This window comes from Aspergillus aculeatinus, assembly GCF_003184765.1.
Source record: "Aspergillus aculeatinus CBS 121060 unplaced genomic scaffold BO66scaffold_14, whole genome shotgun sequence".
In the NCBI taxonomy this organism is placed as follows: domain Eukaryota; kingdom Fungi; phylum Ascomycota; class Eurotiomycetes; order Eurotiales; family Aspergillaceae; genus Aspergillus; species Aspergillus aculeatinus.
Window position 1 is genome coordinate 180,434 of NW_020291483.1, and position 12,951 is coordinate 193,384.

Below are 12,951 nucleotides of genomic sequence, written 5' to 3' on the forward strand. Positions count from 1 at the left end.
TAAAAATAAATAAAAATAAATAAAAATAAATAAAAATAAACAAAAATAAATAAAAATAAATAAAAACAAATAAAAATAAAAATAGATATAAAATAAATAATAATAGATTAATTATTTATTATTATTTATTTATTTATTTTTTAAGTTTATTTTATTTCTATTTATTATTACTAATATAATTATTTATGATATTTTTAATATTTATAATATCTTATTTACTTATATTAATAATACTAGAGTATAACTATTATATAAGAAAATTAGTTGAAAAATAATAAGATTAATATTTAAATATATATATAATAAGCTAGGAGAATACTAAAAAAAACTAATAGTATTTTTAATAATTTTTATATAGTTAGAATCATTTTAGATTTTAGAACAAGCTAAAATTCTTCTTAATATTTAAATAAAAAAAATTAGACTTTATAATATAGATAATTATTAAAAATTTATATTAAGTCTTATTATAAATATTATACTAAAATATAAATTAAATTAAATATTTAAATAATAAATAATATTTTAAAAAATAAATATATTTATTAAATTTACTATATCTTTTTAAATATAATCTTAAATTCTAAATAAAATTATATAGTATTTTAAAAATAGTAAGTTATAGTTTATAATTTTTATAATTATATTTTAATAATAATATTAGATATTATTTAATTAATATTACTAGTCTTCTAAAAAATATATCAGACTAAATATTTAATTCTTATAAATTTAATATAAAATATTTTAATAATTCTAGTTAATAGCTCTAAAATAAAATAGCTATTTAATTTTATTTAAAATATATATTATTATTAATAAAAATTAATAAAATAATATACTATATAAAACTTAGTAATATTTATATATATAATATAGTTTAATATTAAATTAGAATAGCTTATTTTTATAAAAAAATATCTTCTTATATAAAAAAATATTCAAAAAAGCAGAATAATATTAAGCAGAAAAAAAATAAATATAACTCTTTTAATAAAAATAAGAAAGATATAGCTTTAGATTATTAAAATATAAATATATTTAATACAGCTCTTTAAAAATTAAGTTTATATATATTAAAAAAATTATTAATATAAAAAATTAGTTAAAAAGCTAGATAATAATAAGATTTCTTTTTTTAATATTAGTTATTTATGAAATAATTCTAAAATCTAACAGTATTTATTTAGATATATTTTAAAAAAATTAAAATAAAATAAAAATTTTATATATATCTAGAAGACTAAAACTTTAAGTTTAAATTAAAAAAAGATATTTTTTATTTTTAAATTTATTATAAAATTTTATAAAATTAAATAAAAAGTAGAATCAATTTTTAAAAAAAAATAATCTAGACTCTTAAATAAAAACTAAATAATAATTATTAAAAATAGTATTATATAATATAAAAGATAAACTAATAAAACTAGAATATAAAAAATATAAACTAGCTATATATAAATTATATATATTATAAATATAAAATTATTTATTTTATTTATAAGACTATAAAACTATACTAAACCGCAGTAGTACGGTTTTTAATAATCTAGAACCGCCCCGCCGTTTTAAAACTTAGAATTAAAAACTAATGCGGTCCGGTCTGGTGTAGTCCGGTCTGGTGTAGTCCGGTCTTTGGTCTCTGCGGTCTTTTCCGAGGCCTAGTTTATATATACCGATATCTGTATATAACAATTATATAGACCCCTACTCGTTTAATCGTTATAAAGGGGGTTTACAGTATACAGTACTTACAGTATCCCTACTCCGTAGTGCCGACCCTCCTTTGGTGTGTAAGGGTGGGGCAGCAAAAGCAACAAGTACGTCAGTGTCAGTGCCTTTAGAATAAGAACAGCGGGGCGGTGGCTGACCGCTTTGAATCCATTCCCTCAACCGCTTCCTCTATAGGCCAAGATTTGGAACCGGCCACCAAATGGTATTTATGAACTTGAATAAAACCGGCAGATCTGGGATTAAATAATCAGACCCGCTTCATTTACATTTTCAACTTCTCAAGGCACCACATACTGAGTAGTTAGTGAGCTAATGACTTAGCTACCCCACATCAGTCAGTTTGTGTAACGGCTTCCACCATCCTTGTTCTTATCGAGAGACCACGAAAGGATTTTAACCACCTTCAAGTATTTGACTACTCCTATCTGAGAAGTCTTTTAATACCACCTTATACTCATCCTCTCACTCAGCGAAACAAGGGAAATATCAACCTTCTCGCATATACTTTCGGGGTTTGACCATAATGGCTGCTTGTTTCCATGTTCAATCCGAGGGTAAGCAAAACCAACAACTCAGACACACAGTACCCTCCATTCAAAATCAAGTGCCACACCTCGAGTTTTCTAACATGGTCTAGAAATAAAACCTCCATCAACTTCACAAGTTGTATATCGGGAGGATTGTACGCAATGTTTTGACTCTGTAGTATGCGGTTCTCTCTCAATACTTACTGGGCTGCAAGTTGACGCTAGTAGGATCTAAGTTCGGGAATAAACGTTTGCCTCTCCTGTTTCAATGGCGGTTGTGCCCATGATAGAAATCATGCTCTTCTGCACTTCAAAAGATCTGGGCATCCACTAGCCCTCAATATCAAGCGGACGCGCAAGAAGGTTCAAGTAGGTTGCCTGTCAGCATCATACACGGCTTTAATCGGTAACTAACAGGATATGGCAGAGAGATGAGCCACCCCAGAAAGTTTCCAAACTTGCAATTTCTGCTGAAACGGATGAGGACCGATATGACACAAGCACTCGTGTTCTCTGTTACCATTGCTGCCAGGATAACATTGATCAATCGAGTGGCAATCTACCATCTGTTATTGACGGGGTTCTGACGGCAATGACTTTCTCCAGTAGGGAAGAAGTCAAAGCATGGGAGCAAGAGTTCATCCCCTGTGAACATACTCTTTGCGTGGAACAAAGCGGCTCGCGACAACTTGAATCGCAAGGTAAATCTGAGTTTTGACCAACTATTGTTTACATAAATCTGACGGTTATAAATGCAGAACTTGCGCAATGTTCGATGTGCAATCTCAAGGAAAACCTTTGGCTATGTCTAGAATGTGGTAACCTTGGCTGTGGTCGAAGCCAATTCGGTGGCGTGGGCGGCAACTCTCATGGACTTGCGCACTTTGAAATGACCTCGCATGCTGTTGCAGTGAAGCTTGGTTCAATAACAGCCGAGGGATCCGCTGATATCTTTTGTTATAAGTGCAATGAAGAGAGGATCGATCCTGATCTTGCCCAGCACCTCGGACACTGGGGCATCAATCTAGCGGATAGAGAGAAAACGGAGAAGAGCTTGATGGAAATGCAGGTTGAGCACAACCTAAGATGGGAATTTTCAATGACTACAGAGGACGGCCACGAGCTTAGACCGGTATTTGGTCCTGGTCTCACTGGCCTCAAAAACCTAGGCAACAGTTGTTACTTGTCAAGTGTGATACAATGCCTCTTCACTTTGCCACAGTTTGAAGACAGGTACTATCATCCCAGTGAAGAGCCCCCATTGACACAGAAGCCGGCCGAAGATCTGGAGACCCAGATGCGCAAACTGGCAGACGGAATCCTCTCTGGTCGGTACTCCGAACCTGCCACCGATGTATGCGCCTCGCCTGAAACAGCTGAAGTTCCGCATCAGAATGGCTTGGCACCAGCCATGTTTAAACACCTTGTTGGTCGTGGTCACGAGGAGTTCTCCACAATGAGACAGCAGGATGCTTTCGAATTCCTGCTTCATATTTTCAAACTTGTCAACTTGTCTAAGCATACAGGAGGATCCTTGAACCCAGTAGAGTCGTTTGCCTTCTCTGTAGAGCAACGTCTCCAATGCCTATCTTGCAGAAAGGTGCGATACAAAGTGGATCAACAGGATAATGTTTCCTTGTCTGTCCCCGCTCACCGTACAAACTCTCTGCAAAGCAAGGATACCGCCAAATTCGAAAGTGTGACCATCTTAGAATGTCTTGATACATTCACGAGTGAAGAAAGAGTGGAACTGCGCTGTCCTTCCTGCCACAGTGAGGATGGTTTCTCCAAGCGCTCATTCTTCAAGACATTACCGCAGGAGTTGGTCATCAACGCTCGACGGTTCGAACTAGTTAATTGGGTACCAACGAAGCTCGACATTCCTGTCGAAGTGGATGACGGGCCGATAGACTTCAGTAAATATCTCGCCCCCTTTCCTAGTGAGGGTGAAGAGCTTCTCCCGGATGTCGAGGCGCCAACGCCAACATTTAATCCTGACGAAATTGCCCTCAGTCAGTTGCTCGACATGGGATTCCCCCGGACCAGAAGTGAAAAGGCGCTCTATATGACAGGCAACTCGGATGCCGAAGCTGCCATGAATTGGTTGTTTGCGCATATGGAAGACCCCGATATTGATGAACCTATAGTTCAGAAAGGCCCCGCTCAGCCGTTGAATGAGACACCACACGATGCAGCTAAAGTGCTGCAGTTGTCTGAAATGGGTATTGATGCTGATCGGGCCAGGATCGCCTTGGCTGCAGTCGGAAATGATGTCAACAGAGCAATTGATTGGGTGTTCAGTCATCCCGAAGACATAATAGAAGTGGGAACCGTTCCTGAAGCGACTGAAAGTCCTAGTACCCGTGCTGTCGGTTTCGATACTACTCCAGCTCTCTACCGTCTTCATTCGATAGTTTGCCACAAAGGCTCCTCTGTACATGCTGGGTAAGTGGGTCCTGAAGAGATTCGATCAATGCTAACCTGGAAGAAGACACTATGTTGCAGTCGTGCGCAAAACTTTACCAGGCGAGGAGGAGCCTTCCTGGATCATGTTTAATGATGAGAAGGTTGTGCGGGTGGACGATGTACAGCAGCTGAAAAAGTCTGCCTATCTATACTTCTTCTCTCGGGTCTAGGCTGGATTCAATGCAGCACCAACTCCATCTTGAGTGCCCTAGATGGAACATAGCGTTGGGTACAGTCGCTGTAGGAAGATGCCAATTACTGGATCGTAATATTGAGTCTTAGAAGTGCATATTCATATCATCTACTTCTGGCACGCAGATTAACTGCAGACGTACAAGGGTGCATTGTAAAACCTTGATAGGTACATCGCACGAGGGACATATTATGGACGGACTAAATCATCCTGGAACAGCTTATTCTAGTCACGAAGCTATGCGTCCAACATGTCGACTATTCAATGCAATTACAAAAATTATCATTCAGAAGCATAATTAAAAAATAAGTCTATACGAGTTTCCTGCCAACGGTATTAAGTATAATGAAATCGAGGCCCTCAAGGTATTGCAGATTTCGCATGATGACAGAATCTGCTTTCAAATTTGAGAGTTGCTTGAGTTGCAGTGCCCAAGGAGCTTCGGATGAATGTGTGCAAATGAGCGCAAGTAGCGGTCGCATCATTGGCTCTTCTTCATATCCCCAGAAAGTTTCGTTTGTCTTCTGCGCTTGATCGCCTCTGGAGAATACTCGGTATCCAACATATAGTCCCACCACCTGAAGCTGCTGGAGTAATTGCCAACGAACTTCTCATGATGCAGATCATGGTGATCGGCCCCAGCCCAGAAGGGGAGGAAATGGTGAAGACTCCAAGGAAATTCATAGCCACTGTGTGCATCTATTGCCTGGAACAGCCGCAAGACAATCCAGATGTACATGGTGAAGATATGCAAGTCCCCGGTCAACGCACACCACAGAATGGGACAGCCAACCGTGCCAAATCCTAGGATCATGACTTCAATAGGCGAGGCGTATTCCGCAGCCATACCAAAGGGCGCTGAGTACTGGTGGTGAATTTTGTGGATGCCTTTATAAAGTGGTCCCCAGTGAAGAGCGCGATGAGAAAAGTAGTGCCACGTGTCTTCGAGCACGAAGAATATAGCGATCTGATAGGCCATGGTCCAGATCGAAGGAAATGGGACGGAAGTTGAGAGGCCGAAGAATTGGGCCATGGGATGGAAAAGCCTAGTCAAGGTAAGCAGCTATATCAAATCAATTGAGCAGCATGCTGATTGAGCTTACCAGATTTGAGGCAACTCGACGGTGAAATGGCTTAATAGCACGAACTTGGCACAGTCCCACTGTTCACGGAAGGACGGAACTTTGTTCTATAAGAGACTGTCAGTTGACACCCAACCCCGATTGCCAGTGACTATGCATACACTTTGAATTTTATAACCCTTGAAAAAGCCCATGCTATCTATGAAGATCCATGGCAGCGAGCGTCCAAAATAGACAAGTTCATGCATCATAAATGACATGATACCAGTCGCAAGAACATCGTTCTGCATCCAGGCGTACCATGCTGTCCAGAGCCGTTCCACGACATTGAGATGGGTGTTATATTTGGAAATTTCCTCAAATTGGCCCCAGTAGGATTCTGGAGTTGAGAACGACGTTGTATTCCTGTAAAGTCTTAGCGATGATCGAGTGTCATTGGGTGAGGATGGCTCGCATTTTTAAAGCAGGTGGTCAGCTTCCCTTCAGCTACTCCTTCCCAGGATCCTTCAATCAGGGGCAGACGAGCAAAATATTAGGCAAGCAATCAGGGTAAGGGTTTGAACGAAACAAGAGCTTTTATAGTAGAGGAGGAAACGAGAACTGAGAGCAGATCCTCTAGCTAACACTGGGGGAGGGATTGTCAAAAGTATGGACTGTGTAAAAGTGTTTGGTAGGTACTGGGCCAGTATTTCAGAAAAGCCGGGTAAAGTACTGCGCCATCAGGACTATTGTTCCCGGGGTGGCGAGATTTCTTCGGCTACCCCCTGGCCGCGACCTTTCCAGGCTGGCACCACTGCCTAGCCGATTGGGGCCGATGTTAGCTCCACCCGGTTGGGAATGGCTTGGTTCGATCTCCAATCACCACGGGCCAGTATCAAACATACTCTGACCATTCTTTATCCTTATATATCATCACCGCCTTTCATTGAAGGGAAATCGTTGGTGCTGCTGTGGTCCGTGTGCGATAGTTACAGTACTGCAGCTACTGCTGCAATTCGCCTTGCAGCGACAGCCTTGCAGAAAGCGTAACTTGTAAGTTGTGGGTGCCCGGGTGCCCGGGTGCCCTGGCCTCGGGGGTTTTGTCTTCCGTTTCCCTACCGCCTTGAGCAAATCACAAATCAGTCAGATTATTCTACATATGAAACGCCCTACTATGAGTGGTTACATCTCCAAGTAGAGTTGTAAGTCCATTCGATCTTACTATGTGCAATGGAAATACGGCGGGGGGTGAGAGCCAAAGCGTTGAGTGACCTATCGGCCGGGAGAGGTCCACAATTGTCATAGACACGACAACATATTTGTATTTCATCCCGCACTTAAAAGATGCCTGAGGTACTGAGGTAGGTTACGTAGATCGAGCTACCAGGCTACCTGACCAGTGAAAAGGGAGGGCGTTCTGGATAATGGCACAAGCCTCTTCTTCTGGGTGTCTCTGCTGGATGCATGTTAAGTAATTTTGCAACTACCTACGTATCGCGGGTTCCCTACTAGAGTTTGTGAGGAAGCATGAAAGACGAATGGATTTCAGCTATCTAAAAAACTATCCATCAAAAAGCGGCCGAAGACGGTAAGCTGTCTAAGCAACAAAAAAACAGATCTTTCTTATATATATTTTTTAGCTTACTGCAAGACTGAAAGAGTCCAAAACTGTTTATAATACTTGTCGCTGTAGCACCTAGGCCTCGGAAAAGACCGCAAAGACTAAGGACCGGACTGTACCAGACCGGACTATATTAGTCTTTGGTTCTGAGTTCTAGGACCGCCGGACAGTCCTAGATTATTAAAAACTGTATTATTACAGTTTAGTACAGTTCTGCGGTTTTATAAATAAAATAAACAGCTTTATAATTTATAATATATATAATTTATATATAGCTAGTCTGTATTTTTTTATATTCTAATTTTATCAGTTTATTTTTTATACTATATAATACTATTTTTAATAATTATTATTTAGTTTTTATTTAAGAGCCTAGGCTGTCTTTCTATTTTCTAAAATCTATTTTATTTCTTATTTAACCTTATAATAGATTTAAAAATAAAGAATATTTTTTTTAATTTATACTAGAAGTTCTAATTTTCTAAATATATATAAAATTTTTATTCTGCTTTAATCTTTTTAAAACATATCCAGATAAATATTACTAGATTTTAAAATTATTATATAAATAATTAATATTAGAAAAAAAATCTTATTATTATCTAGTTTTTCTAATTAATCTTTTATATTAGTAACTTTTTTTTAGTATATATAAACTTAACTTTTAAAAAGCTGTATTAAAAATATTTATATTTTAATAGTCTAAAACTATATTTTTTTATTTTTATTAATAGGATTACATTTATCTTTTTTCTATTTAATATTATTCTACTTTTTTCTTAAATATTTTTTTTATATAAAGAGATACTTCTTTATAAAAATAAGCTATTCTAATTTAATATTAAATTATATTATATATAAAAATATTATTAAGTCTTATATAGTTTATAGCTTTAATAATTTCTACTAATAATAATATATATCCCGGGCAAAATTAAACAGCTGTTTTATTTTAAAGCTACTAGCTAAGATTATTAAAATATTCTATATTAGATTTATAAAAATTAGATATTTAATCTAGTATATTTTCTAAAAGACCAATAATATTAATTAAATAGTATCTAATATTATTATTAAAATATAATTATAAAAATTATAAAATATAACTTACTATTTCTAAAATATTATTTATTATTTAAATATTTAATATAATTTATATTTTAGTATAATATTTATAATAAGACTTAATATAAATCTCTAGTAATTATCTATATTATAAAATCTAATTTTTTTTCTACTCAGATATTAAAAAAAATTCTAGTTTATTCTAAGATCTAAAAATAGTTTTAATTATATCAAAATTACTAAAAATATTATTAATTTTTTTATAGTATTCTACCAGCTTATTATATATATATTTAAGTACTAATCTTATTATCCTCTTTTAACTAATTTTTTTTATATAATAATTATATTTTGGTATTATTAATATAAGTAAATAAAATATTATAAATATTAAAGATATTATAAATAGTTATATTAGTAGTTATAAACAGAAATAAAGTAAATTTAAAAAATAAATAAATAATTAATAGTAGATAATTAATTTATTACTATTTATTCTTATTTATCTATATTTTAGAAAAATTAAACTAGATATAGAACTTATTAAAAATAGGCTAAAAATAATATATATATTATAATATAAAAAATATAAAGTTTTATTAAGTTTATATATTTTATATAAATATTAGCTTAGACTTTTTTATTTATAGTCTAATAAAACTTTTATAGTACTAAAAACTTTTATTAATATAAATAATAATCTTTCAAATCTAATTAATAGTTAGTATTAGTATTTAAAGTAAATAAAAATATATATAAATAATAGATTTTATTTAAAATCTCTATAATCTTTTTATTTTTTTACCGAATATAATTTTTTTTCTTAGTCTACTCTAATTTCTTTTTATTATTCCGAAGATTTATATCTATTTAACCAAAAAGCTTCTTTAAACTTAGCTGTATAATATATATAATATATAATAAATATATAACTAATAGACAGCTTAACAGCTTTAAAAATATAATAATTTTCTAAAGATTTATTAATAATATTTGATTATTTAAAATATTATTAGTTGTAATTACAAATATTTAATTAGTAATATAATATTTTTTAAATAGTTTAAATAAAACTAAGCTTAAATAGTTACTAGTATAAGAACTATAGAATAATTTAAATCTAAATAATATTTTATAATAATTCTACTTATAATTAATAAAGTAATCTGTTACTACTATAAAAACTTAATAAAATAATAATATCTAATAATCCAGTATAATTAAAATTTTAATATTTTTAGAAAATGATTTAAGTAAAAAGTCTTAACACTTTTATATTTTCTACTAAAAATAATAATATATAATTTTTACTGTTAATATTTTCGGTATAAATAGAATAAAATAAGCTATTTTAATTAGTATATAAAATTTAGAATATTTAATAAGTATAAATAGTAACTAGAAAGTAATAATAAATATTATTAACCTATTTATTCAGACTTATAGTAAGAAGACTTATTTATAAAAAAAGAAAAATTTCTAATAAAAATTAAATAAAAAAAATTAGAAATATAAAAAATATATATTTTTTTAAAAATAATCTTTTTAATATTTTATAAGTTGTTTTTTACTTACTTATAGATAGCTGCCTATAAGTAATAATAATTTATTATAAATATTTTCTAATATTTATCAGTAGAATAAGTAAAAATATAATTATAATTCTTATATATAATTTTAGAAAATCTATTATAAATAGCTGTAACTTAATAAAAATACTCCCAGAAACTAGTTTAATATTTTTTTTAAAAAATATTCTGCTTAATTATACTTTTATATTTACTTTTTAACTATTATTTTATAAATTTTTTATTTACTATCTTAGTTTATAAAATATATTTCTTTTTTACTAAAAAACTAATACGCTCGAGAATTTCTGAAGATAGGATTAAAACTATTAATTATATAAAGCTTAGAATAGAAGTAAAAATTAATATCTTATATTCTTTTAGATTAATTAAATTATTAAATATAAAAAAAAATTATTAGCTGTAGTATCTTTAAGAACCGATAAAAAATAATAATCTGAGAACTAAGAAGACTAATTTTATAATATTTTAATAAATTAAAACTAAAAAATAAAAAAAAGAAAGATTATAAAGAATTTTAAAAAAAAGACTTACTAGTCTTTTTTAAAATATTAAAAAAAAATACTACTAGCAATTTATAGAAAAATAAATTCGAAACTAATATTTTCTTTATTCGAAAATATTATACTATTAATTAGTTATTAAAATCTATATAAAGATTCTTAGACTGTGCGGAACTATTTAGAACTACTAAAAAACTACTAAAAAATTATATAAAACTACTTAAAACTACTAAAAAACTATTTAAAAACTATATAAAACTGTTTAAAACTACTAAAAGACTATCTAAAAACTATACAGAACTACTTAGAACCGCTAAAAGACTATTTAAAAACTATATAAAACTATTTAAAACTATTAAAAAACTGTTTAAAAACTGTGCGGGACTGCTTAAAACTGCTAAAAAACTATTAAAAAACTATCTAAAAATTAATAGATTAATTTTATAAATAAATATTTATTTATTTTAAAAGAAATAAAAATATATATTTTAGTATTTATTAAAATATTATACTATTAATATATTTATATTATTAATTCTAATTATTTTTTTTATTTTTTCTATTTAACTTAGTCTTTCTGCTATATCTACTTAAACTAGTTTATTTATTCTATCTGCTTATTTTATTTTTTTTAATCTATCTAATCTGTTTATTATATCTATTCTATCTATTCTGTCTATTAAATCTAAAATACAGACTTAGATTAAATAATTTTAGTAGATTAAGCAGACTAAATAGATTAGATAAATTATAGAATAATAAATAAAATCTAAAATTATAATATTATAGTTTAATATAAGTTTTTAATATAAAGTTCTACTTATATAAGTTATATTTAAAGTATAAAGCTGAAAAAATAGTATAAAATTCTATTAAAAATTTAGTAAAACAGAGATATTTTCTAATTAAATAAAACTATTATTATATTTTTATAAGATATTATAATTAATAATCAGATTTATATAGATTAAAAGAAATAATTTTAATATATTTATATAGAAGTAGTTTCCCGGAGTAAAAATTATTTAAAATTATAGAGAATTATAGTACAGTTCTAGATAATATAAACAAAAACCAAAAACTATATGGTCTGGTTCTGGTCCTAAATTTTAGGACCGGGACCGCACCATTCCTAGGCCTAACTATTATAATAAATTAATATTAATCTAAAAATAAATTATTTTAATAATAGATATAAACTAATATAATAAAAAATATTATATTATATTTAATCTTAATTTTAAATTTTATTAATAAGTTTAAGTTTTTAATTTATAATATTATAATATTAATATAAAATAAATGTATAAGAATATTAATTTATAATTATAATTAAATTTTTTAAACTTAAGATTAAATAATATAAAATATTTTAAAATATTAAAAAATGTTTAAAATAAAAATCTTATAAATTTAATTAATTTATAATTTTAATAAAGCTTTTATTAATAATATCTTTAAAATAATTAATGTTAAATTTATTATTAAAAGAATTATTAAATTATAATATTATTTTAATATATTAGAAAATAAATATTATAATAAATATATAATAAATATAAATAAAAAAAATATTTCCCTCTTTTGAAAGGCGGTGGCAGAAAAAAGGTGTGGTACTAGCCTGGCCGGTATGGCGGTAGCGGATGTGGTGTGGCGGTAGCGGGTCCCTATTTAGACTAGAAACTATAGTAGTTTTTATATTTTTTATAATATTATTTTTATTAGTATATATTGAAATAATATTTTTCTAAAAAAGTTTTATATATATTTTAATAGTATTATTCTTAATAGCTGTAATAGAAATATTTAGAGAATATTATTATAAAAATATTATTTATAGTTAAATAATTTTAAAATCTTAAAAATTAACTAGTAGTCTAAATTTAAATTATTATAATAGTAAAAGTAGTAGATTCCAGTTCAGATTATATTTCTCTTAATAATAAAACTTTTATTTAATTAAAAAAATCTAAATAATCTAAATCCGGATATATACTAGAAAAATATATACTTAGAGATAAATCTAAAAAATCTTGAAATCTAAAATTAATATTACTAATAAAATATAAAAATATACTATAAAAGTAAGTTTTATAATAATATAAAAATATTTATAATATAAATAAAAATCTACTTTTAAATTAATTTTATAATCTAAATCAGATAGTTTCAAACTATAATAAAACTATATA

At 29.3% G+C, this 12,951-nt stretch overlaps 2 protein-coding genes across 2 annotated transcripts; one reads left to right on the top strand and one right to left on the bottom strand.

The window, feature by feature from the left end:
- Nucleotides 1–1,912: 1,912 nt before the first annotated feature.
- On the top strand, nucleotides 1,913–5,039 carry BO66DRAFT_370461 (ubiquitin-specific protease UBP14). The gene is made up of 6 exons (XM_025645417.1): nucleotides 1,913–2,288; nucleotides 2,372–2,439; nucleotides 2,490–2,630; nucleotides 2,689–2,962; nucleotides 3,020–4,706; nucleotides 4,753–5,039. The coding sequence occupies exons 1-6, from the start codon at nucleotides 2,258–2,260 to the stop codon at nucleotides 4,895–4,897; spliced, it is 2,346 nt and encodes a 781-aa protein (XP_025505739.1). The 5' UTR covers nucleotides 1,913–2,257; the 3' UTR covers nucleotides 4,898–5,039.
- An 18-nt stretch (nucleotides 5,040–5,057) lies between these two features.
- On the bottom strand, nucleotides 5,058–6,612 carry BO66DRAFT_390406 (sterol desaturase family protein). Its single transcript, XM_025647000.1, has 4 exons — nucleotides 6,457–6,612; nucleotides 6,164–6,407; nucleotides 6,024–6,109; nucleotides 5,058–5,966 (listed from the first exon to the last, which is right to left on the bottom strand). Coding segments are annotated over exons 1-4 (897 nt in total). The 5' UTR covers nucleotides 6,459–6,612; the 3' UTR covers nucleotides 5,058–5,401.
- Nucleotides 6,613–12,951: the final 6,339 nt, after the last annotated feature.

What these genes read in the sequence shown, in the direction of transcription:
- BO66DRAFT_370461 (XM_025645417.1), top strand. Translation starts at nt 2,258, where the DNA reads ATGGCTGCTTGTTTCCATGTTCAATCCGAGG. An exon ending in GCGACAACTTGAATCGCAAG is followed by an intron (nt 2,963 to 3,019) that starts GTAAATCTGAGT and finishes TTATAAATGCAG; the next exon opens with AACTTGCGCAATGTTCGATG. An exon ending in GGCTCCTCTGTACATGCTGG is followed by an intron (nt 4,707 to 4,752) that starts GTAAGTGGGTCC and finishes ACCTGGAAGAAG; the next exon opens with ACACTATGTTGCAGTCGTGC.
- BO66DRAFT_390406 (XM_025647000.1), bottom strand. An exon ending in AGGGTTATAAAATTCAAAGT is followed by an intron (nt 6,110 to 6,163) that starts GTATGCATAGTC and finishes AGTCTCTTATAG; the next exon opens with AACAAAGTTCCGTCCTTCCG. An exon ending in GTCGAGTTGCCTCAAATCTG is followed by an intron (nt 5,967 to 6,023) that starts GTAAGCTCAATC and finishes TACCTTGACTAG; the next exon opens with GCTTTTCCATCCCATGGCCC.